The sequence below is a fragment of the Engystomops pustulosus genome, chromosome 7, assembly GCF_040894005.1.
Source record: "Engystomops pustulosus chromosome 7, aEngPut4.maternal, whole genome shotgun sequence".
Classification (NCBI taxonomy): Eukaryota; Metazoa; Chordata; class Amphibia; order Anura; family Leptodactylidae; genus Engystomops; species Engystomops pustulosus.
The window spans coordinates 31,112,876-31,135,749 of NC_092417.1; the positions used below are offsets into that span (position 1 = coordinate 31,112,876).

At 43.5% G+C, this 22,874-nt stretch overlaps 2 protein-coding genes across 4 annotated transcripts in view; both read left to right on the forward strand.

The window, feature by feature from the left end:
* The window catches only part of KNL1 (kinetochore scaffold 1), a 28,463-nt gene extending 20,417 nt beyond the window's left edge, over positions 1-8,046 (forward strand). For all 3 annotated transcript variants that reach the window (XM_072115321.1, XM_072115320.1, XM_072115323.1), the window contains exons 19-26: positions 441-480; positions 1,297-1,398; positions 1,639-1,739; positions 2,599-2,667; positions 4,171-4,280; positions 5,515-5,633; positions 6,537-6,659; positions 6,751-8,046. In XM_072115321.1, coding sequence (XP_071971422.1) covers positions 441-480; positions 1,297-1,398; positions 1,639-1,739; positions 2,599-2,667; positions 4,171-4,280; positions 5,515-5,633; positions 6,537-6,659; positions 6,751-6,850 — 764 coding nt within the window. In that variant the 3' untranslated portion in view covers positions 6,851-8,046. The remainder of the gene's footprint in view (positions 1-440; positions 481-1,296; positions 1,399-1,638; positions 1,740-2,598; positions 2,668-4,170; positions 4,281-5,514; positions 5,634-6,536; positions 6,660-6,750) is intronic.
* A 5,646-nt stretch (positions 8,047-13,692) lies between these two features.
* On the forward strand, positions 13,693-19,795 carry RCCD1 (RCC1 domain containing 1). Its single transcript, XM_072115324.1, has 8 exons — positions 13,693-13,942; positions 15,963-16,181; positions 16,738-16,891; positions 16,992-17,113; positions 18,591-18,668; positions 18,740-18,892; positions 19,384-19,413; positions 19,631-19,795. Exons 1-8 carry the CDS (start codon positions 13,789-13,791, stop codon positions 19,777-19,779), a joined length of 1,059 nt encoding a protein of 352 aa, XP_071971425.1. The 5' UTR covers positions 13,693-13,788; the 3' UTR covers positions 19,780-19,795.
* The last annotated feature ends 3,079 nt before the right edge of the window (positions 19,796-22,874 follow it).

Consider the following 22,874-nt stretch of genomic DNA (forward strand, 5'->3'; position numbering starts at 1 on the left):
TTTGTGTGTGTGTTTGTTTTTTGTCGTGATAAATTTGGTAGTGTTTGTTTTTTGTCTTATTTCTATGCCAGGGGGTTACTGGAGTCATTTTGGGTCGAAACATGCACCTAAACAATAAGTCACAAACCATAAAATGCACTCTAAAAGCGCGGAAACACAGTATAATGAATTTGGTGCAAACAAGTTCGATGTCAAGATTACTTTGAATAGGTCTATTTCAATTGTCACAATGAAAAGGCGCAAAAACAGAGTAAAAACCCACTTGGTCCAAAAATAGTAATGATAAATTACCCTCTCAGAGCCTATATGAGCTTGTTGAAACAAAGGCTAGCACTCGTCCGTAAGCAATGCTCATGTACATGAGGCTGAACTTTGTCCAGAAATCTGTAAACCTTTGTATTGTGCATCTAATTCTTACTGTGACTTTTTATCTTAAACAGACATCAACCACTTAAAGTCACAGGAGCAGCAAAATATCAGGTGAGATTCTGCAGTGCAAACATGTAATCCTTGTATAAAGAAATTGGGATATAATGTACATGGAATACCGAGTACAAGCAGTCCTCGGGTTACATACAAGATGAGAACAAACCTATGGAACCTAAGTTGAATTTGTATGTAAGTCGACACTGTATATTTTATAATTGTAGATCCAGACAAAAAAAAAAATTGTCCCAGTGACAATTGGAGTTTCAGATTTTTTTTTTGCTGTAATGGGACCAAGGATTATCAATAAATCTTCATTACAGACACCTTACAGCTGATCATTGCAGTCTGGGGCTATACTAAAGCATCCAGAGAGCTTCACCAGAGGTCACAGCGGGCAGAGGGGCCCGTCTTTAACTAGGGGTTGGGTGTTCTAAAGTAGGGGACCCCTTGTATATCCACATCAATTGAAAATTCACTTAAAACTCAATACGTCTTTTCCCTTTCGTAGATGATCCCCTAGCAGTCAAACCAGAGACTTCTATGTGCAGACTGGTTTTTTATAAAGGTTCTTGCTTCTCATCTGTGCACATTGTAGGGATGAGGATCAAGAAATTAAAAAAGAAATATCCCAACACTTCCTTTGAGCCCATTTCATCTTACATTTCAAATGTATTTGAAATAGATCTGTAGAAAAACCTAGGATCTGCCCCATGTGATCTCACTGCTTTGTGTCTGAGTGTAAGACGACTGTCTGGCATCAGAGCAGGGCACTTGTATTTCTCATCTATGCTCATTCTTAATTTAGTAATGTAGTTTGTAACATTGTGACTGTTTTGCACATCAAATATATTAATTTGCTTCTTTTAGGGAAAGTTTGGAGCTAGAAGAAAGGAAACAAAAGCTCTTGGGAATGCTTGGCTCCCTGCAAGAGGAAGCTCGGGTGCTAGACAAGCGTCTACAAGAACCCAGGTAATAAGGTCAAAGGAAACTGTGTATATATTGACTATTACACCAAGCACCATCAGTAGTGATGCCTCATGGTTACTCTCTAGTGCAACAGAAAATACATAAATAATGGCTCAGCTTGAAGCCTTGTAAAACTCCATCATTGTGATACAGCTCCTTGCATTTGGTAATGAGTTGAGTATACAGTGTGAGAGCCTCCGCCACCTATAGTGATGTATCACCTCCTGCTGGTTTTTATTTCAGCTTCACAGAATGGGAACTGGAGACCTGGACAGATAAAAAAGCAGAGTTTATCTTTCTGTATGATTCTATTGAGCTTTTCATCACATTCGGGGATTACATTGGTAGGTGAATTTGTAGACTTCCACCAATTACTCCTTTCTGAAATGTATGTAGTTTATGTTTTAGATCCATCTAACCCTCTCTGTGTTAAGTGGTGGTATTTTTTTTTAAATTATTATTATAGTTTTAATTGTAGATTGAAATAATCCGAACAATACTAAACATGCATTTACAGGAGAGAAAATGTCCTATAGAATACAAAGGAAATCTGACATCAAAATCCACCCCTATAAAGCAGGGGCACTTACTCCTAGATCCAAGCACATTGACTGGTAATATTTGTTATCCATGGACTTCTCCCTTCTAAAATCAACTTTTAAAATTTATGCTGAGAAGCCTGAGGGGTTACCCTAGCCCATATGTGATCTTGATTTATAGACTGTTACACTGTCTCCTCCTTCCTCCGGATCCTCAGCACTGAAAATACAGGATGAAGTGATCAATGTACAACTGCTGAGGGAGCAGGGAGAAGGATGATACAGTTTGTACAACCAAAGCACAAAGGGGCTAGGGTAGCCCTTTAGGCTCATTAGCATAATCGTAAAAGTTGATTTTAGAAGGAAGGTGGAGGATAGATAACAAATATAATAGGATTAACACAGCCACGGTGCCTGGATCTATGAGTAAGTGTCCCTGGTTTATCATGATGGATTTTGATGGTGGATTTCCCTTAAAGAAAATGTGACATTCTGAAATTAATTAGTAATTTTCTAATTTGTAGAGGTGGTCACCTTACACGTCAAAATCCTATATAAAAAATATGGCCTGAGATAATTTGATGACTTTAGCAGTGAATGGAATAATTTACTGTGTGCAGATATTTTACCTTTCTATTATATACTGTGTTTCTCTTTTATTCAGAGGGTGACAACTTTAATAACCAACCCTGCAAAAGAATCTCTAGTGTGACAATGGAGTCACAGCTGAACGGTGAGTGTCACTTTTAATGAATCCAGATTTCCACTTTTCCAGTCCTCCACATTAAGGAACATGAAGGTGAATGTAGCAGTGTCATAAAACGTTGAGCAATAACGTTGGTTAAAATAGTTAAATAATTGTTGAGCAATGAGGTTCCCCTGAGGGTCTGACTCTCTGAGAAATTGCCTCTGCTCCTCTCCGCATTGCGCTACTTCAGCACGATGCAGTGAGGAGTAGAGAAGCCATAATAAACTGCGTCTCCCTAGGGTGTCTGACACCCGGACACCCGATCCCATGCTAGTCGCTGCGGACTCCGGACCTGCGCCTGTTGACGTCTAAAGGGGTCGATCAGAACTGCTGTACATCTCCAGTACAACTCTGAACAACATCCGCAGTCACAGGGCCTCTTTTTGTAAAAGAAAAAAAAATTTACAATAAAAACAAATACAGGCAGTCTCCGGGTTACATACAAGATAGGGTCTGAAGGTTTGTTCTTAAGTTGAATTTTTATGTAAGTCGGAACTGTATACTTTATCATTGTAATCCCAGCCAAAATTTTTTTGGTCTCTGTGACAATTGGATTTTAAAAATGTTGGATTGTCATTAGAACCAGGAGTAACAATAAAGCTTCATTACAGACACCTCTGATAACTGTTACAGATGTTTATTGTAGCCTAAGGCTTAAGTACAGTAATTACCAACATCCAGAGGTCCGTTTGTAACTAGGTGTCGTATGTAAGTCAGGTGTTCTTGAGTAGGGGACCGCCTGTACAGTAAAAAAATGTCCTACGGGGGGGGGGGGGGGTCTTTTATGACCTCATGGGGGACATATAAGTAAAAACACATGTTAAAAAACAATGACACAAGACACTTACCACTGCTCAGTAATCCCACAGACTGCTGCCGCCTGGATAAAGACCTGTGAGGTTGAAACTGACAGCAGTTTGAGGGTTAACTGCACAATTTAATCCAATTCATTTTCATTATGTTGTGATTTAGTCTATTGAAACTTCGTTCTTTACTTGGACATTGGCTGCAGCATCCAAACTGGCATTTCTGTCATTCTGCCATAGCCACATATTGGGGCTGATTTACTAAGGGATTTACACCACACATTTGTTGGTCAGTGCATGTTGTTCTAGGCTAAAACTGCTTGTACAGGTATCTAATAAGTGTCTGCTGTGGCCTTCGTGACACAAATTAGGGGGTGTGCCGCCGGTCAGTCCGACTGATTCGGACCGAACACCGTACTTGCAAATTGTGTCGCACACCCTATGTTAAAGATGCACCACAAAAAAGATGGTTATCTCTGTCGGACCAGTGCGGGGAAGCTACACATTCATGATTTTTGGCGCACAATCTTAGTCAATCGCCGCACCCAGCGTGATGCACAGAAATAGCACTTTTAGAAAATAGGAAAATGCACTGAGTAAAAGTGGCCCATTGTGTTTGACGTCTAGTGTGTGTATGTGTGTGGAACCATATTATTCATTTAGATTTACTCTTGTTTTGCAGATACAGTTGCTCCTCCTTCATCTGTTTTAGTCCATCAACTGATATTTCAGTATACTGAGAAGAAGGGCGCCCTTCATGAGACCTACAAGACACAAAATGATCTACCTCGGGTAATGTTTCGTAGATCTGCCGGTGTCTATGAATTTAAGCTAATAAAATGCCTGGATCAGCCTTCGCTTGAATGCTTACATGGTCAAGTTATTCTTTTCTCGCGTGCGTGCTTGGCCCAAATGAATATTCGTGTGGTGTCAATAGAAAGTGGGATAAAAGTCAGACTCTTGGAAGAATCAGAATGGTGTACTGCAACCTGCTTGATCCTTCTAACCCGAACAATTTGTATATAGGGACCTGACACACCTATTCGCCTAATAATGTAAAAAACACACACTTGAACCACATTGTGGCAAAAATGTAGGAGAAAATAAGAAGGAGAAAATGCCGGCTCACCCAACCTTATGGCCGTTGTTTAGACAAGTCCGCCTTCTGGACACCTCCCCAGTGCACGGACAGAAATCCTTCCTTCGACGTCTGGAACTTGCAGATATAAAGAGAGTTGGTGCACAACACGAAAGGACATCCACGGGTGTTCTTTGTCAAAAAAACCATATCATTATTGTATAAAAAGCATCTTTAAACACGAGGAAACAATTTGGTTGACTCGTTCGACACACTGAGTAGTTCAACAACAGTAAGTGATAAAACATATAATAATAATAAGTTTGCTTAGCTTTTTTCCAGCTGACTCATGCTTAAGATGTATTCCATTGTGTCATTTACTGTGAATGCGATAAGTGTGAATTTGGTAACACTGGGCATTTTTTTTTAAAAGAAACAATAAGATGTTTTATCACTTACTGTTGTTGCACTGCTCAGTCCAACAGGTATTGCGGGATGTGGTGGAAATCGTACTCCGTCGTGTGATCGAGGTGTAGGTATTGTGTGACGGAAGGTGTGGGGGCGGATTTCCTTCCCGGATCCCTGCACCTGTAGTAGTTATAAGGCCACGCACTAGAAGTAAATGGAGGTTATGATTAAGATGCTTTGCATCGAAACACGTTAACCAGATTGTTTCCTCGTGTTTCAAGATGCTTTTCATACAATAAAGGATATGCTTTTTTTGAAAAAGTACACCCGTGGATGTCCTTTCGTGTTGTGCCGGTACCAACTCTCTTTATATATACACCTAATAGGTCACCATCTATAGGTTTGGCTTCATCTGCTCTAATGTGTAATTTCATGCTAGATTATTTCGCTTGTCTTACTACAAGCGATTAGTGAAAAGAGTGCACAGGCAAATATCTGTGGACTGTTGATGGAAATGCTCACCACCCTTCTTCTTTACAGCTTCTTTCCGATGTGTCCCTGATGGTGAGCCGGTGTAGGTTACTTGGAGAAGAGCTGGAATACCTTATGAAATGGGGAGCAAAATATCACATAGTGAAGACCCAAGTACAGAATCATGAGTGAGTGGAATACATTTACCAATATTATAGTAAAGGATATTCCTTTCTTATTATTATTACAAGGCATTGGTTCATCTTTATCTGGGATATGGCGTCCAGTTCTGGGCACTGGTCCATAAAAAGGATGCCCTGGAGCTGGAGAGGGTTCAACGATGAGGGTCTCGGTTATACAGAAAAATTAAGATTTGTTTTATTTAGCCTAAGGGGAGGGGGGGGGGGGGCATGATTTAATTTATATAAATGTATGAACAGCCATACAAAAATATGGTGGAAAATTGTTCCAGGTTAAATTACATCAAAATACAAGGGGCACTGCTATCAGGAGAAAACAAAGTTTAATATCTAGGGGAGACCAGGCTTCTCTACTGTAAGAACAGTGAAACTGGAATAGCCGAGCTCAGGAGCAGAGCACAGCAGGGACAGCAGAGCTTCAAGAAGGGGTTAGATTCATCTTACAGCAAAATAACATTGGTGCGTATGTTCTAATATACAGTTGTGTTCCCACACATCCCTTCCTTCTTTGCAGTTTTGCCCTCCACACCTTTAAATTTTCCAATTCATTAGAAGGAGCTCCTGTTCTTGTGCCTGGTGGGATTACTGGTGTTTAGTAGTTGTCCTCTATCCAGAGGGCTGTAATCATTTACACTGTGATAAGTCAGGAAGTACTGGAAAATCCTTATGGATATTCTCTCTTTTCAACGGAGAAATGAATATGCTTACTTCTGCAATATATGGGGCATCAAAAGCCCATCTATACATAAAGCAGCATTAAAACTTCACCTAAAGTTAAAAAAAAACTGGATTATAGATGTGCAGTTATATGGCGCTATACACTTGTTTAGTGAAAAAAATGATTTATTTTTGAAAGTGGCAAACCCTTTGTAACTCTGATCTCTCTCCCAGAGTGCGGCTGCTGTTCTCCAGCCTGGCGGCCCTTGCCAAGTTTGAGCTGACAATACATCTGGCGGACACCTACCCTACTACCCCGCTGGTCTACACCGTGAAGAATCATATTGGAGGCATTGAGTAAGTAGAGACGAGTTTCCTGATTAATGTATCTTGAGAGGTTTAGTCTTGTGCACTTTGATGCTCACATGTTCTTTCCTTTCCATTTCAGCAATGCCAGAGTGTCTGAGATTATATCAAAGGTCCCCACCGGCCTCTGGTATTTGAAGAGAACAGTGAAATCCTTACACCAAAATCTACTGGTTTCATAACCAAAATATATGTAACAATTGATAAGTTTACAGGGAAAGGGATTTTTTTTTTTTTTTAGTGTGTGTGTTTTTTAATTTGTGGAAACCTATATGAATCGCCCAGGGCAGAGCCACTCCAGCCATCACTTTTTGGACTTGGTTTTTACAAATGTTCCCAGTGCCCATTCTCACAAACCTGGTGAGAGCTCAAAAAAAAAAGAGGTAATCTATTGTATAGTATTTATGACATAACGACAGGATATTTTATTATTGGGGTCTGTGAGGATGTGGTCTTGTGTGATATTTGTATTTCGTTTGCAAACGCCTGGGACTCGGCCTCATCGTATGTGCGTATCCACTGAAACACATGCAGTCTGTAGCCAGCGCTTGGTGTCTTGGCTTCTAAACAATCCAACACACCAGATACTGGATACAATGGAAATGCTTATGTGATCGGGCTGAACCCCACTCCAGGGTGTTGGCATTGCGTCTGTAAAGGCAATACAACGCCACATGTGACCGCAATCTCAAAGAAGGCAACATTCATGCAAGTACATGGAAAGACTTCTAAGCACTGCAGCTTGTCCCATCCAAGTGAATAGGACAAAACTGTGATGCCCTTTGCCACCGCCATGAAATGTATGTCTTACAGGAGTACAGACCGCTATAAACAAAGATATATTACAATATATATTGAGCCCAGGACTTATCTCATTCCGACGATTCTGGTTTGGGCAAATGCATACAACCTGGATGTGTGAGGCTGCCCGCAGTGGCTCTGTGCTCTGAAATTACTTTCCTGCTCTTGTATTGCCCCCTGCTCTTGTATTGCCCCCTGCTCTTGTATTTGCCCCCTGCTCTTGTATTGCCCCTGCTCTTGTATTGCCCCTGCTCTTGTATTGCCCCTGCTCTTGTATTGCCCCCTGCTCTTGTATTGCCCCCTGCTCTTGTATTGCCCCCTGCTCTTGTATTGCCCCTGCTCTTAACATTAAATTGCATCATGCGAATCATTAGCATTTTGAGAGCTGCACACATTTATCTATAAGTACATATATATGTACAGAACCTAGCAGCTTTTTGCTGTCCAGTGAGCGCCGTGTACAGATGTATATATTATTTATGTGTCATGAGAATTCTTGCAGATATTTTAATGGAATATATTTGTTGTGTTTTATGTCCCGTTGTGTTTCTTTATAAATAAATGTGTGTACATTCTGCGTAGTGTGTTGTATAATTATAAACCTAGAATTCTATAGCGCCATCACATTCTGCTTTACACATCATAGACTAACAATACAAGATATTACGGAGCGATAACTGTTATACGGAACAATAGGATTTGTTTGTAGAGCTTACACTTTCATATATTACTCTGCTAGACCATAATAATGAAGACGGACCAGATGTTTGGGCTGGACTCTACAACCCGGACATGTTGGCGTCCAAACCGTCAATCCGGCAAAGTGATTGCACTGCTACTAGCCATGGCCAAACATTGGGTCCGCTCATCTCTGATGATAATATATGCATGTCACAGTAGATGTCTATGGATATCTTATGCACAATCTCCCCCTCCTAAACATCTAAAGTCATTTACACCTAGAGGAGAGGCGGTTCTACCATCACCATAGACAGGGGGCATCCTCTACACCTAGAGGAGAGGCTATTCTACCATCACCATAGACAGGGGGCATCCTCTACACCTAGAGGAGAGGAGGTTCTACCATCACCATAGACGGGGGGCATCCTCTACACCTAAAGGAGAGGCTGTTCTACCATCACCATAGACAGGGGACATCCTCTACACCTAGAGGAGAGGCTGTTCTACCATCACCATAGACAGGGGGCATCCTCTACACCTAGAGGAGAGGAGGTTCTACCATCACCATAGACAGGGGGCATCCTCTACACCTAGAGGAGAGGAGGTTCTACCATCACCATAGACAGGGGGCATCCTCTACACCTAGAGGAGAGGAGGTTCTACCATCACTATAGACAGGGGGCATCCTCTACACCTAGAGGAGAGGAGGTTCTTCCATCACCATAGACAGGGGGCATCCTCTACACCTAGAGGAGAGGCTGTTCTACCATCACCATAGACAGGGGGCATCCTCTACACCTAGAGGAGAGGAGGTTCTACCATCACCATAGACAGGGGGCATCCTCTACACCTAGAGGAGAGGAGGTTCTACCATCACTATAGACAGGGGGCATCCTCTACACCTAGAGGAGAGGAGGTTCTTCCATCACCATAGACAGGGGGCATCCTCTACACCTAGAGGAGAGGCTGTTCTACCATCACCATAGACAGGGGACATCCTCTACACCTAGAGGAGAGGTGGTTCTACCATCACCATAGACAGGGGGCATCCTCTACACCTAGAGGAGAGGAGGTTCTACCATCGCCATAGACAGGGGGCATCCTCTACACCTAGAGGAGAGGCGGCTCTACTATCGCCATAGACAGGGAGCATCCTCTACACCTAGAGGAGAGGAGGTTCTACCATCACCATAGACAGGGGCATCCTCTACACCTAGAGGAGAGGAGGTTCTACCATCACCATAGACAGGGGGCATCCTCTACACCTACAGGAGAGACAGTTCTACCATCACCATAGACAGGGGGCATCCTCTACACCAGTGATGGTGAACCTTTTAGAGATCGAGTGCCCAAAGTGAGACTCAAAAACCACTAGCTTTTACCAAAGTGCCAACCCAGCAATTTAGGCAGTAACAAACTTATTGCTACCAGAATCTTTGAGCTCCAATCCGACACCTTTTCACTCTTTGGACAGGACCAAGCAGCACAGGATTGGTCACTTTACAATAGCAGGGCACTACTTGGACTGTCTGAGACTGCAGGAAGATGCCATGTCTGGCAAACTCTGTGCATGGGAGACAGCCCATGTGCCCACAGAGATGCCTCCGAGTGCCATCTTTGGCACTAGTGCCATAGGTTCGCCACCACTGCTCTACACCTAGAGGAAAGGAGGTTCTACCATCACCATAGACAGGGGGCATCCTCTACACCTAGAGGAGAGGTGGTTCTACCATCACCATAGACAGGGGGCATCCTCTACACCTAGAGGAGAGGAGGTTCTACCATCACCATAGACAGGGGGCATCCTCTACACCTAGAGGAGAGGTGGTTCTACCATCACCATAGACAGGGGGCATCCTCTACACCTAGAGGAGAGGAGGTTCTACCATCACTATAGACAGGGGGCATCCTCTACACCTAGAGGAGAGGTATCTCTAGCATCGCCATAGACAGGGGGCATCCTCTACACCTAGAGGAGAGGTATCTCTACCATCACCATAGACAGGGGGCATCCTCTACACCTAGAGGAGAGGCGGTTCTACCATCACCATAGACAGGGGGCATCCTCTACACCTAGAGGAGAGGAGGTTCTACCATCACCATAGACAGGGGGCATCCTCTACACCTAGAGGAGAGGAGGTTCTACCATCGCCATAGACAGGGGGCATCCTCTACACCTAGAGGAGAGGCGGCTCTACTATCGCCATAGACAGGGAGCATCCTCTACACCTAGAGGAGAGGAGGTTCTACCATCACCATAGACAGGGGCATCCTCTACACCTAGAGGAGAGGAGGTTCTACCATCACCATAGACAGGGGGCATCCTCTACACCTACAGGAGAGACAGTTCTACCATCACCATAGACAGGGGGCATCCTCTACACCAGTGATGGTGAACCTTTTAGAGATCGAGTGCCCAAAGTGAGACTCAAAAACCACTAGCTTTTACCAAAGTGCCAACCCAGCAATTTAGGCAGTAACAAACTTATTGCTACCAGAATCTTTGAGCTCCAATCCGACACCTTTTCACTCTTTGGACAGGACCAAGCAGCACAGGATTGGTCACTTTACAATAGCAGGGCACTACTTGGACTGTCTGAGACTGCAGGAAGATGCCATGTCTGGCAAACTCTGTGCATGGGAGACAGCCCATGTGCCCACAGAGATGCCTCCGAGTGCCATCTTTGGCACTAGTGCCATAGGTTCGCCACCACTGCTCTACACCTAGAGGAAAGGAGGTTCTACCATCACCATAGACAGGGGGCATCCTCTACACCTAGAGGAGAGGTGGTTCTACCATCACCATAGACAGGGGGCATCCTCTACACCTAGAGGAGAGGAGGTTCTACCATCACCATAGACAGGGGGCATCCTCTACACCTAGAGGAGAGGAGGTTCTACCATCACCATAGACAGGGGGCATCCTCTACACCTAGAGGAGAGGTGGCTCTACCATCACCATAGACAGGGGGCATCCTCTACACCTAGAGGAGAGGCGATTTTACCATCACCATAGACAGGGGGCATCCTCTACACCTAGAGGAGAGGAGGTTCTACCATCACTATAGACAGGGGGCATTCTCTACACCTAGAGGAGAGGAGATTCTACCATCACCATAGACAGGGGGCATCCTCTACGCCTAGAGGAGAGGCGGCTCTACCATCACCATAGACAGGGGGCATTCTCTACGCCTAGAGGAGAGGCGGCTCTACCATCACCATAGACAGGGGGCATCCTCTACGCCTAGAGGAGAGGTGGTTCTACCATCACCATAGACAGGGGGCATCCTCTACACCTAGAGGAGAGGAGATTCTACCATCACTATAGACAGGGGGCATTCTCTACGCCTAGAGGAGAGGCGGCTCTACCATCACCATAGACAGGGGGCATCCTCTACGCCTAGAGGAGAGGCGGCTCTACCATCACCATAGACAGGGGGCATCCTCTACACCTTGGAGAGTGGCGGTTCTACCATCACCATAGAAAGGGGCATCCTCTACGCCTAGAGGAGAGGCGATTCTACCATCACCATAGACAAAGGTTCTTTACTGTAAGAGCAGTGAGACTATGGAACTCTCTGCCACAGGAGGTTGTTATGGCCGACTCTATGTACATGTTCAGGAGAGGCCTGGATGACTTTCTGGAGAGAAAAATATCACGGGTTATGGGGATAAAACATTTATTTAATTCTTAAAGGTTGGACTTGATGGACTTGCGTCTTTTTCCAGCCTTATATACTATGATACTATGAATCATGTATTCAGACAATGGAAGCGATTAAAGGTGAAAACGTCATCAAAATTCGAACTGCTACACTGCATTACTAGAGCTCTAAACTACACTTGCAGGTGAGGACTAAAGGGTCACAAGACTGCAGAAGGTTTTTTTTTTTTTGTTTGTTTGTTGTTTTTTTTTTAAATAACAGAGCAGTGATGGTGAATAGTCTACCCAAACTACAGCCAAAAACCCATATAGTAAAGTGTTGACACAGCAAAATAATCGGCTTATTGCTCTCTGCTCTGCTGCAGTGTCCTGAGGACACCAATACAGTTGAGAGAAGGAGGGGTAGATTCACTCCAGGATCCCCCTAAACAGTAAGAACGGCAGAGCAGGAGCTCCAATGATGATCCTGCTCATTGGTCCTAAAGTGCCAGGAAGTGCTGCTTTTAACCCCTTAAAGGACATCTACCACCAGGATCATTGATTATAAACCAAGCACACTGACATGCTGGTGTGCGCTCCCCCTCTGGCAGGATCTGCTCTTCTTTTAGCTTCTTAGGCTCATTTGAATAATGTTTAAAGTGGTTCTTCTTAAAAACCAGGGTATAAGAAGCCAAAAGAAGAGCAGATCCTGACAGAGGGGGTGCACACCCGTATGTCAGTGTGCTTGGTGTACAATCCTTCATCCTGGTGATAGATGTCCTTTTTAAAAGGTTCCTTTTTCCATGATTCAAAGATAGGCCCTATCCTGTGGATAGGGCCTAACTTTCTGTTTGGTGGTAAATTCAGTGATGAGACCCCCCACAGATCATGAAAACCAGGGGTCCAATGGGGTCCCAGTTACCTCAGTTTAGACCCCTAGTCACTCTGGAGAGTAATGAAGCAGACGGCCGTGCATGACCATTCTGCTCCATACATCTTGATGGAGATGACGGAAATTGCAGAGTGCCGCGTGGGAAACGCCTTTAATGAATTGTCCCTTTTTTCGTTTTTCAGGTTTCCATTTTTTTGCTCCCAACCTTCAGGAATTCATAATTTTTTTAAAATTATTTATCCATGTACAGAGCTGTGTGAGGGCTTCTCTTCCATGTAACAAATTGTACTTTTCAGGGAAAGTATCTAATATTCAATGCCGTGTACTGGGAAGCGGGAATAAAAATTATAAGTATATTCCTTGTGTTGGTTCAATCACAGGGATACCAAATTTATATAGGTTTTAATAAATTTTTTTTTTCATTTGTAATCTCTTAATTTTGATGTCTTCTGATGCTAATGACCTTTTTATAATAGAGATGCCACCGATCTCTAGTATGGTCTCATGATTGTGGGATAAGCCGTTTTTATTGCTAATATTTTGGGGACTGTATCACCTTCTTTTTTTGCAATTTTTTTTTTTGCAATTTTTGCAAAATGGCTAAAAAGTGGTGATTTGGGGAGTATTTTACAGGGTTCACCACCAGGAATAACCTTTTTTTTAAATTTTGATTATATATTTTTGATACATGATTATATATTATATGATTTTTATTTTTACATCAGTTTTGGTTAGGGGGGTGATTTGAACTTGTATATCTGGCAAACTCTGTGCTGGGGACCGGGTGACCGCCCGTGTGTGCCAACAAAAAGGACTCCGAGTCCCACATTATGAAAACAATCCGCACAGAGAGAACTACAAGTCCCAGAATACCGAGGCTGCAGCTATAAATCTTTTCAGTATTGGATACCAGATGCCCTTAGTGCAGTAATAACAGGTTGGAGTAAAGAGAACTGCAAGTCCCAGAATTCCTTCCCCTTGCGGGTCACCTCCGTGCGTTCCATTATTTAACGTGACTGATCACGTGAGCCTTACGTCACTGCCGCACCTCCAGAACTGATCTGCTAGTTACCGCTGGTGACCCGGGCTGTGCGCGGAGGCTGATGCTGTGCTATGGCTGCGGGTTCTCGGGGTTTGGGCAGCTGAGGTCGGGTGAGGAGATCGCCGTCACCCTCCCCGTGCGGATCACAGGGGCTGCAGAGACTCACGTCATCCGCAGAGCGGCGCCATCCTGGAGCTATACAGCGCTGGTGACAGGTGCGCCACCTGGTGCTCACAGGTGATATGACAGCACACAGCTTGTGCTAAGGACACACCGAGCAGTTCTCCCCAGTCCTATAGTGTTTGTGCTCAGCTTCTTTAGTAACTTGGAAAATGTGCAAATCACTTCTTTGTGTATATAATATGTTTCTATGCTAATTTTACTACATTGATCTACTTCATAAAGACCCCCTCATTGCACCCAAAAATGCCCAAACTAAGTCAACTGTGAGCTAAACTAACAGGCCACACACCAGACTCTTGAGACTCCAGACCGCACACTCTAAATATATACGGAACACCCTATAACGCCCAAAATGAATTTGGACCCTAATTTGCTCTGATCAAACCTCTAAATGAATAGACCACACACCAGACGATGGCTGGCGGCACACGTGGTGTTTTGAACCCATTTTTGGGCTGTTTTTAAGCAGTCCGTTAAAAACGCATCCATTTTTGACCAATTTAAATTGGTAAAACCTGTCAAAAACGGATGCGTTTTCAAAAAATGTGGTTTTTAATGGGCTGCTTAAAAATGGCCCAAAAACGGGTTCACTGGGTCTAGACACCCTAAGTAAACAAAGGATAAATCATGTAAACTCAAAAAGATTATCCATAAATGAATTAAAGACACCCCACCCACATCTAACAGAGACCGTAGATCAGACCAAATACAGAACTCAAAGCCAAATCCCCTTTTATACAGACCCCAGACCAAATCTGTAGTTACTGTCTTCATGTTAGCACAGACACCAGTGCAGAGAAGGTCCCTAAAACCAGATCTGGTATCAGTGACGCCATGGAGTACGGAGCAATACAGGATCAGGTAGAGATGTATGGCCATACTATATCCGATCGTGGAATCCAACCACCTCCTGTTTGATGATGAAAGGTTATTAGAATTTTAGTCATGGGAAACAGCCTTAACCCTGTGTGGTTGAGCTTGAGGAGGACAATACTAACATGCAGTGTATATTAAAGTTACCTCAGTGATCCAGTTGAGCCGTGACACTTAGCATTTAAAGGACACCTGTCATCAGGTCTGTGTCACTTGTCCTGTCACCTCTACCTGTTGGAGCAGCTCACAAGGATCCATCCCAGCCTTTATCTAGTTATTTCATACATTAATCATTGTAAAATCATCTATTCTTTATCATGTAAATGAGGCTGGTCACATGGTCAGAGGCAGTGATGTCACCCCTGTTATCCCTCCCCTCTCCTCCCCCTGATCATGTCTGTGTGTAATGTATAGTAAAGCATGGCTAGTGTGTGTGCTGCATCTGCTGACATGCTGCATCCTCCTAATATACAGGTGAGAGACGCAGACATCAGCTACACAAGTACCTGACATGTTCTGCTGTAACATGGCTGCCTGGAGCTGCTGTATCTCTCCTAAACACACACACATGCACACACAGGCTGCAGGGGGTGTGGCCACCAGCACCAGGAAGCACATCATTATACAGCCTCACATCATTATACAGGCTGTCAGTCATGCACTGGGGGTGTGGCTGTGCCTCCCACTCATGAATAAGGTGGACAGCTTGAATATGCTAATGACTCATTGGACATTTCACAGGTCATTTGCATACAGCTTTAGGACCTCATTGCTTAGGTTTACAGGCATGTAGAGGGACAATAAAGGGATAGAGGCAATGCTCTCAAACGCAGTTTATGAAAATATATTTAGTTTAGGGGGGTTATTTTGCATGACGGGTTCTCTTTAAGTGTTCACCCAGTGACGGCTATGGTGGGATTATCAGACCTCTTCTCTGGGTAAGGGTCTGTTCACATGCATCAGATTCAACATGGTTATCAATAGCCAGAGCCATCTTGATCCATGTATATAAATGGGGCCTAAATCCCCATTTCTGTGGGTTATTCCGCTGCAGTAATGTGGGTATTCACCTCCGATTTCTCCTTTTATGATGCAGACTCTCTGTATGAATATCACCTGCGGGACCATCGTGTCCTGATTCCTGATCCAGTGCTCTGTATCATTGTTCTTGATCTACAGATGATGGAGCCCTTCTCCTCTCTGGATGCATCTCCGGGACTCCTCAGCAGTCCATCGTCTTCCCCGCTCTGGACTGTCAGGATGTTCTTCCATCTGAGAAATATCTCCTTATATTAGTGAAGGGAAGGGCTGAATGCTGGGATGTGACCCACCTGGACTGCGATGGGTCGGTGCCAGAACCCATGTGGAAGATGGAGATATGTGACATACACAGTAATGGTAAATACACAATCACATCCATATGTCCCTGCACCAGTATACTAGTTCTGTACTGGAGATACCATGTGTATTAATAGGGCAAAGTCTATTGGCTGAGTCTGAACCCCAAATAAACTGAAATTCCAACCCATACACCTGAAATATTGTTACCGCAATGTACACGGACCTTAAGCATCCCATTCAGCTCTATATATCATAGTAGTGTACTAGTAGATTATCTACAGTAAGAGCAGAAACCTCTTTGATATATCTGCACATGTGAACATCCCCTTAATGATATAGTATTGCATGCAGATCAGCTTGGGAAGTCTGTGGGCAGATTTGCTTATCCTGGACAGACACTGTAGATCACCTAGCCCTATACATATATCAGAGGACCCTAAACCCTAAGTTATATGTATATTACAAGCCGCTGATACTTGTCTCCTAGATGACCAAAGTATCAAGAAGTTGAAATTCCAAACTTCCCGAAAGTTTTCTTTCTTCCTCTATTCAACTATATGATTCCTGAGTAATAACTGGATATATTATGCCCCATATATTTTTGAATTTCTAGCTTTTCCTTTGGTCGCCCATGGTTATGTATTACCTCAGCCTCCGTTCTTCAGGGAGCTGTCGCCTTCACTTCAGGCTCAGACGATGGCTCTGGGGAATGAACACGCTGTACTGCTGACACGTGATGGGAAGGTGCTGAGCTGGGGCGCGGGCAGGTATGGCACAATATGGCAGAATGTGGCACTTCTGACATCACCATGGCATAGCAGTACTCTCACATGGATGTGTTTCTTACTCTGTACCTCTCTTTGTAAGACATGGACAGCTCGGACATGGAGACGTGGAAGATGTATCCGAACCTCGTATAGTGGAAGCTCTGCACGGTGTGACCATGAGCCAAGTGGCAGCAGGAGGATGGCACACAGTCTCTATCAGTGGTAAAAAGAAAATGGAGAATCTGTTGACTCCTTGTAAACAGAACTAAACATCCAAGCCCTGTTATTTTTAAAGAAAACTCCATTAACCTACCAGCCCCCTAAGGTAGGGTACTAAATATGGTTTCTAGATTTCCTTCTTTGATGTGATATCTCACCCATTTACATGTAAAAAGTGCTGTGAAAATGAGCAGAGAAGAGTCATATTTTACCTGATCTGATGTATGTTTAGAGGCTGCAGGGGGAGTGCCACTTCAGACACCCCTATCTTCACTTCTCTAACACCTAAAAACCATATTTAACAAGATACAGTTGAAAAAATTCAAGCCTTTTTTATTTATTGTATATATCTGTAGATCTCTCCAAACCACAAGCCTGTTGTGATCTAAAAAGATAAGATGTTTATATTATTACAACACCAGCAGGTTGGTTCTAGATATTATAGAGTGGAATAATGAGGTGCCTAAAATGACCCTCCGCCTGCAGGCTTTAAACTTTACTCATCTTAGACAAAATATGGCTCTTCTCTGCTCATTTTCAAATGACTTTGGAGATGTTTTATAGATAATGGATGAGAGATTACATAAGAGGGAATTCTAAAAAGGAAATTTCAAACTACCTCATAGTTTAAAGGGGAAAGATCTGGTGACAGGTTCTCTTTAAAGGGAACCTGTCACCAGGAGAGCCATTTTTAGCATTTCCCCAGTCCCCACAGTACATAGTACATACACTGCCAAAGTGTTTTTGTATTAAAAATTGGTTTTACAGAAAAAAAGATATGTTATATTGTACATTTCATTAGCATCTGCTGTGTGACTAGGCAGTTGCCAAATGGGAGGGGCTGGAAAGGAGCAGTTCCCCTCCCCACCCTTGGGGAACAGCTCCTCCATGTGTCCTTTTCAAATATATGAAAACACCCATCACTTGGCTTAGCGACGCCCCCTGCTGCTCTACAGCCAATCCCGAGTGAGGGGAGTTATTCATATATTTGAAATAGTCACATGTTTCCCAAGCGGGGGGAGGGGGGGGGACTGCTCCTTTCCAGCCCCTCCCATTGGGCAACTTCCTAGTCACACAGCAGATGCTAATGAAAGGTACAATATAACATATCTTTTTTTCTGTAAAACCTATTTTTTTTATACAAAAACACTTTGGCAGTGTATGTTCAATGCTCTGTGGGGACTGGGGGAGTGCTAAAAATGGCTCTCCTGGTGACAGGTTCCCTTTAAGTCAGCATTACCCTGGCAGTTTTTTCTGTACTGTATTATGGATACAGATGAACATCGGTGAGCAAAGCAGTTTTGTGACCCTAAACTCCAGTTAGTTACTGGCATGCATGTAACATGGTGATCCCATACCAACTGACAGGTTCCCTTTTATTGTATATATTTCTGGCACCATACAGAGTCGTAATAAGATACTTTGAGTTAAGAACCAAATCTCTGGTGACAAAACAACATAATATTATCATTTCTTCTAGAAAGCGGAGATTTATATTCCTGGGGATGGAATGAATCGGGACAGCTGGGACTCCCTGCAAAGTCTTTACACCAAGGATGTAAGTGAGAATATAACATGGCGTACTTCAGCATCGCACATCACACGACGCTAACGTCTGCTGTATCATAGGCTGCACTTATAAAGAAACAACCACTGAATGTGAGGAAGATGAAGGCAGTGAATTTATTGGTATTCAGTCTTTTCCGGCTTTGATTGATTTACCGCAAGAAACGGAAGCCACAAAAGTCAGCTGTGGATCCCGCCATACCGCCGCAGTGACCCGTAAGAACTGGAGTTTACTATGTCCATATAGGCCTTGAAGGTCTGTGTATCCATACCTTTGTGTATGCAGTTAGTAGAAGAAAAGTTCGACAGCTCCTACAAGTGCTCTGGGCGGGTCTTTCAACCTGAAGAACTTTCTGCTCCTTGCAATGAATTGTTCCCCTTCCCTCTGCTCTCAGTGACTGCTGTAAGTGTCCAACTAAAATCCTGATACAGCATACAGTCCTAGCAGAGTGGAGGAGCTGTGGAGCAGCACAGTGGAGAGAGCAGAAAGCTCTTCAGGCTTGAAGACACACCCAAAACTGCAGAGCTGGATTATAACTTCACTCACGTCTTACACACAGGTATGATTACACAGATCTGTAGGAACATTACCTAACGTTGTCTGCAGCTTTTTATGGTTAATACTACTGACAGATTCCCTTTAAGTAGACAGCTTGATCGTACAGACAGTAAAGTATTTCACTGCGTGTTTCCATTTTGTATTACAGGTTGCGGTGGGCTGTACACCTGGGGATGGGGTGAGTAGGTCTTTCTCTCTTGGCCAGTCAATGCTCCCCCTTTCTTCTGCAGAGAGTATTTATTTGATCTGACACTCAGTGAGATACTGTCTTGTTGCTAGAAAGATGGAATTCACAATAGTCAACATATAGTGACTATTTTTAGATTAAAAGGTGAAGATAAATACTTCTATTCCTGTCATTGCTACGTGTAACCCTTCGTTTGTGTCTGCTCTAGGGAAGTACGGACAGCTGGGTCATGGAGACACCAAGACTCTGGATCAACCAAAACGGGTGGAATTCTTTTCCCTAAATAAATTGAATGTGAAAGATGTAACTTGTGGACATTGGAATACTTATGTCATGTGTGTTCTGGAGGGAAAATAAATGATTTTTTTTAGAATTTTCTGAATATTTTCTGTATTAGCTACCACAAAATACTCCAACAAGTAATGGGTGAGGGGCCTATCCGGAACATAGCTGGCATATTGGATTAATGTGAAGTTTTTTAAATGGGAAAGTGTTAATGTAGCATGTGAAAAATCTCTTGGTTATCAATACAAAGATTCTTCATAGATTTCGCCATGACTACAGATCAGCCCTATTTACTTCAATGAAGCTGAGCTGCAATACCAGATACTACCCATGGACAGGTGGGGCGCTGTTTGTGGAAGAAAGTGGTCTTGCCAATCCATCTTTTCCAATCGCGCCACAGTATTGGAATGAACGTCTATTGTACAAGTGTAATATCAATCACCATGATGTCCTACTACTCACTGTCAGAATGATGGTGTTAAAATTATATTACTAATGCTGTTCGTAATTGGCAATGACACTAACTTTTGAGGGGTATACAGTAATGCTAAGATGTGATCCTATGTAAAGCCTCATAGAAATTCCCATAATTGATGTTTTCTCTGAAGCAGCCACAACCTGTTTAAAGCCTGATGTCCACTATGAAGTTTGAAGTCTGTAAAACTCGCTCAGTGCACATGTGGGATTTACTGGACCGAACCTACAATCACTGAGAAGTTCAGCCTGGTACATTCCACAAAAACATGAGGCAAGTCTTTCAGACCAAACCCGCTCATGGGCTTGGGATATTAAGACCATCTCCTGCTGAGGCAAACGAGACGTTGGTGAGGTTTCGTCCTCTCCAGTATGTGAAAGAAGCAATGGTCTGTTGTTCGCCATCTCAAGTCCAATCTTATCTTTTTATTCCCTTTAGGGCCCCCATAACCTTGATTGCCATAACCTTAATTGCCAGTCAGAGGACCATGGAAGGTTCACAGACAGCAACTTATCTCAGGGCTGGGAGTCATAGTGATATACAGTATGATACAAGGAATCCCTTCAGGAATTGCTACAGATCAGCGATGTAGCAGACGCTGTGATAATATCACTACTTCACATGTGCTTATGGCTTGACCGCACAAGGTGAATGGTGTAGAGGGAAACCTTCAGCTCCCTGCTTCACCATCAACTCGTCACATCTTATCTACATCCTGAGGATAAATGGTCCCAAAATGTGTGACTGACCCCACTGTATCTAGCATTTATAGGGAGTTATGTCCACCCCCATCTAGTAAAAAACCCAATGATGAATTTATTACCAGGAGGTATAACAGAGGAACACAGCTGAGTTTTGTTACATAAAATACAGCAGAGCTGTCATTTCTTGTGAAATCAATTTGCAAGTAAGTAAAGAGATGCCATGATATTTATCTGCATACATATATAGAATAGATAGACAGATCAATACGCATGAGAAAGTCCAAGCAGCACAACCAAACAATCAACTATGGCCCCTCTCACAATTGCGTTTTTCACGCGCGTTTTCTGCACGTGCTTTTGACATGCAGAACTTGCATTGCACTCTGACCCATGGTAATCAATGGGTCTTTTTCAGTCTTGCATTTTTTTTCACGCACACATGCATGTTTTTTTTAGCGCGCGTTTAAATCTCGACATGCTCTACTTTTGCAAGTCACGCACGTGAAAAACGCACCATACAAGTCTATGGAGATGCATCAAAAACGCATTGCACTCTGAGGCCGCGGTCACACGTACCGCTAGGCGTCCGTTCATAACGCGACGCTAGCGCACAGGGGGAGGTCCTCGGCCCGAACGCACATGTGTTTCCAGGGATGAAAATGCATGAAAACGCATTGTACTTGCATTGGACTTCCATGTGTCTGAGGCCGCGGTCACACGTACCGCTAGGCATCGCGTTATGAACGGATGCCTAGCGGTACGTGTGACCGCGGCCTCAGACACATGGAAGTCCAATGCAAGTACAATGCGTTTTCATGCATCAATTGCCACAGAAAAGATAGAGCTCAGTGCTGAGTCGCATTATCTGCATCTGAAAAACGCACTGAAATTGCATTGAAAACGCACGTGAAAAACTAAGACACTGAACAAACTGTCTGAAAACTGATTATACTCTGATAAGAAATGTCGGTTTTTCACTGACCAAACCCTGATCGCACCCTGATCAAACTCTGAGGGCGCGTTCACACGTTGCGTTTTGGTCGCGTTTTCATTGCGTTTGAAACGCATATACAACGGCTGACGAGAGGTGATTTGCCTAATTACATTACCGTTTACATTTGTAAACGCAATGTTAACACATGTGTTAGCAAAACGCACGTGTTAATGTGTTGTTAACGCAAGCATTAACATCGCGTTTACAATGCATTTTGTAAACGGAAATGTTAACAGTGATGTATTTAGGCAAACCACCCCTCCTCAGCTGTTGTATATGTGTTTCAAACGCAATGAAAACGCAGGTCAAAACGCAACGTGTGAACGCGTCCTCACGTGATCTGCAACACAAGTGTGGAAGGTGCTTATGGGTACATGTTTACCAGGGTCGGGCTTCAGGTCCGCCAAGTATATCAGTAGAAAAAAAAAGACAGGCAGTGAAATAAGTAGAAAAAAGTGGATCCTTTATTCCATAACGAGCCAGGTTGTGGCTTTTATATGAGCCTTCCTCAAGCCGAAATGTCGTTCATTATGGAATAAAGGATCCACTTTTTTCTACTTATTTCACTGCTGTTTTTTTTCTACTGGCACGGATTAGGACGGCCATGGGCCTTGTGCTGTATGAATATTATATCCCCTACAAGTCTGGAATTCACTGTTTTTGGAGAATGGAGGTTGTGTCCCTTCTGCCTGCAGTTTCAGGACCTTGAAAGGTATATATGAAAGGTGTAATTACAAATGTAGGACGATTCACGGGTGAAGGTCCTTCTCGGTATAAAATTTGGTGGGTAGTTTGGGTTGTCTTTGGCCCCCTAGAAGGCTTTGGACCCTGAGCTACCGCCCAAATCGCTGATGTTATAATCTACTACTCGATAGAGGTTACCGTATATACTCGAGTATAAGCCGACCCGAGTATAAGCCGAGACCCCTAATTTCAACACAAAAAACTGGGAAAACCTATTGACTCGAGTATAAGCCGAGGGTGGGAAATGCAT

Excerpts from the sequence above, each read along its gene's own strand:
- RCCD1 (XM_072115324.1), top strand. The coding sequence starts at position 13,789 with ATGCTGTGCTATGGCTGCGGGTTCTCGGGGTTTGGGCAGCTGAGGTCG. Across the intron at positions 13,943-15,962 it reads CTATACAGCGCTGGTGACAG|ATGATGGAGCCCTTCTCCTC; the intron begins GTGCGCCACCTG and ends CTTGATCTACAG. Across the intron at positions 19,414-19,630 it reads GCTGTACACCTGGGGATGGG|GGAAGTACGGACAGCTGGGT; the intron begins GTGAGTAGGTCT and ends TGTCTGCTCTAG.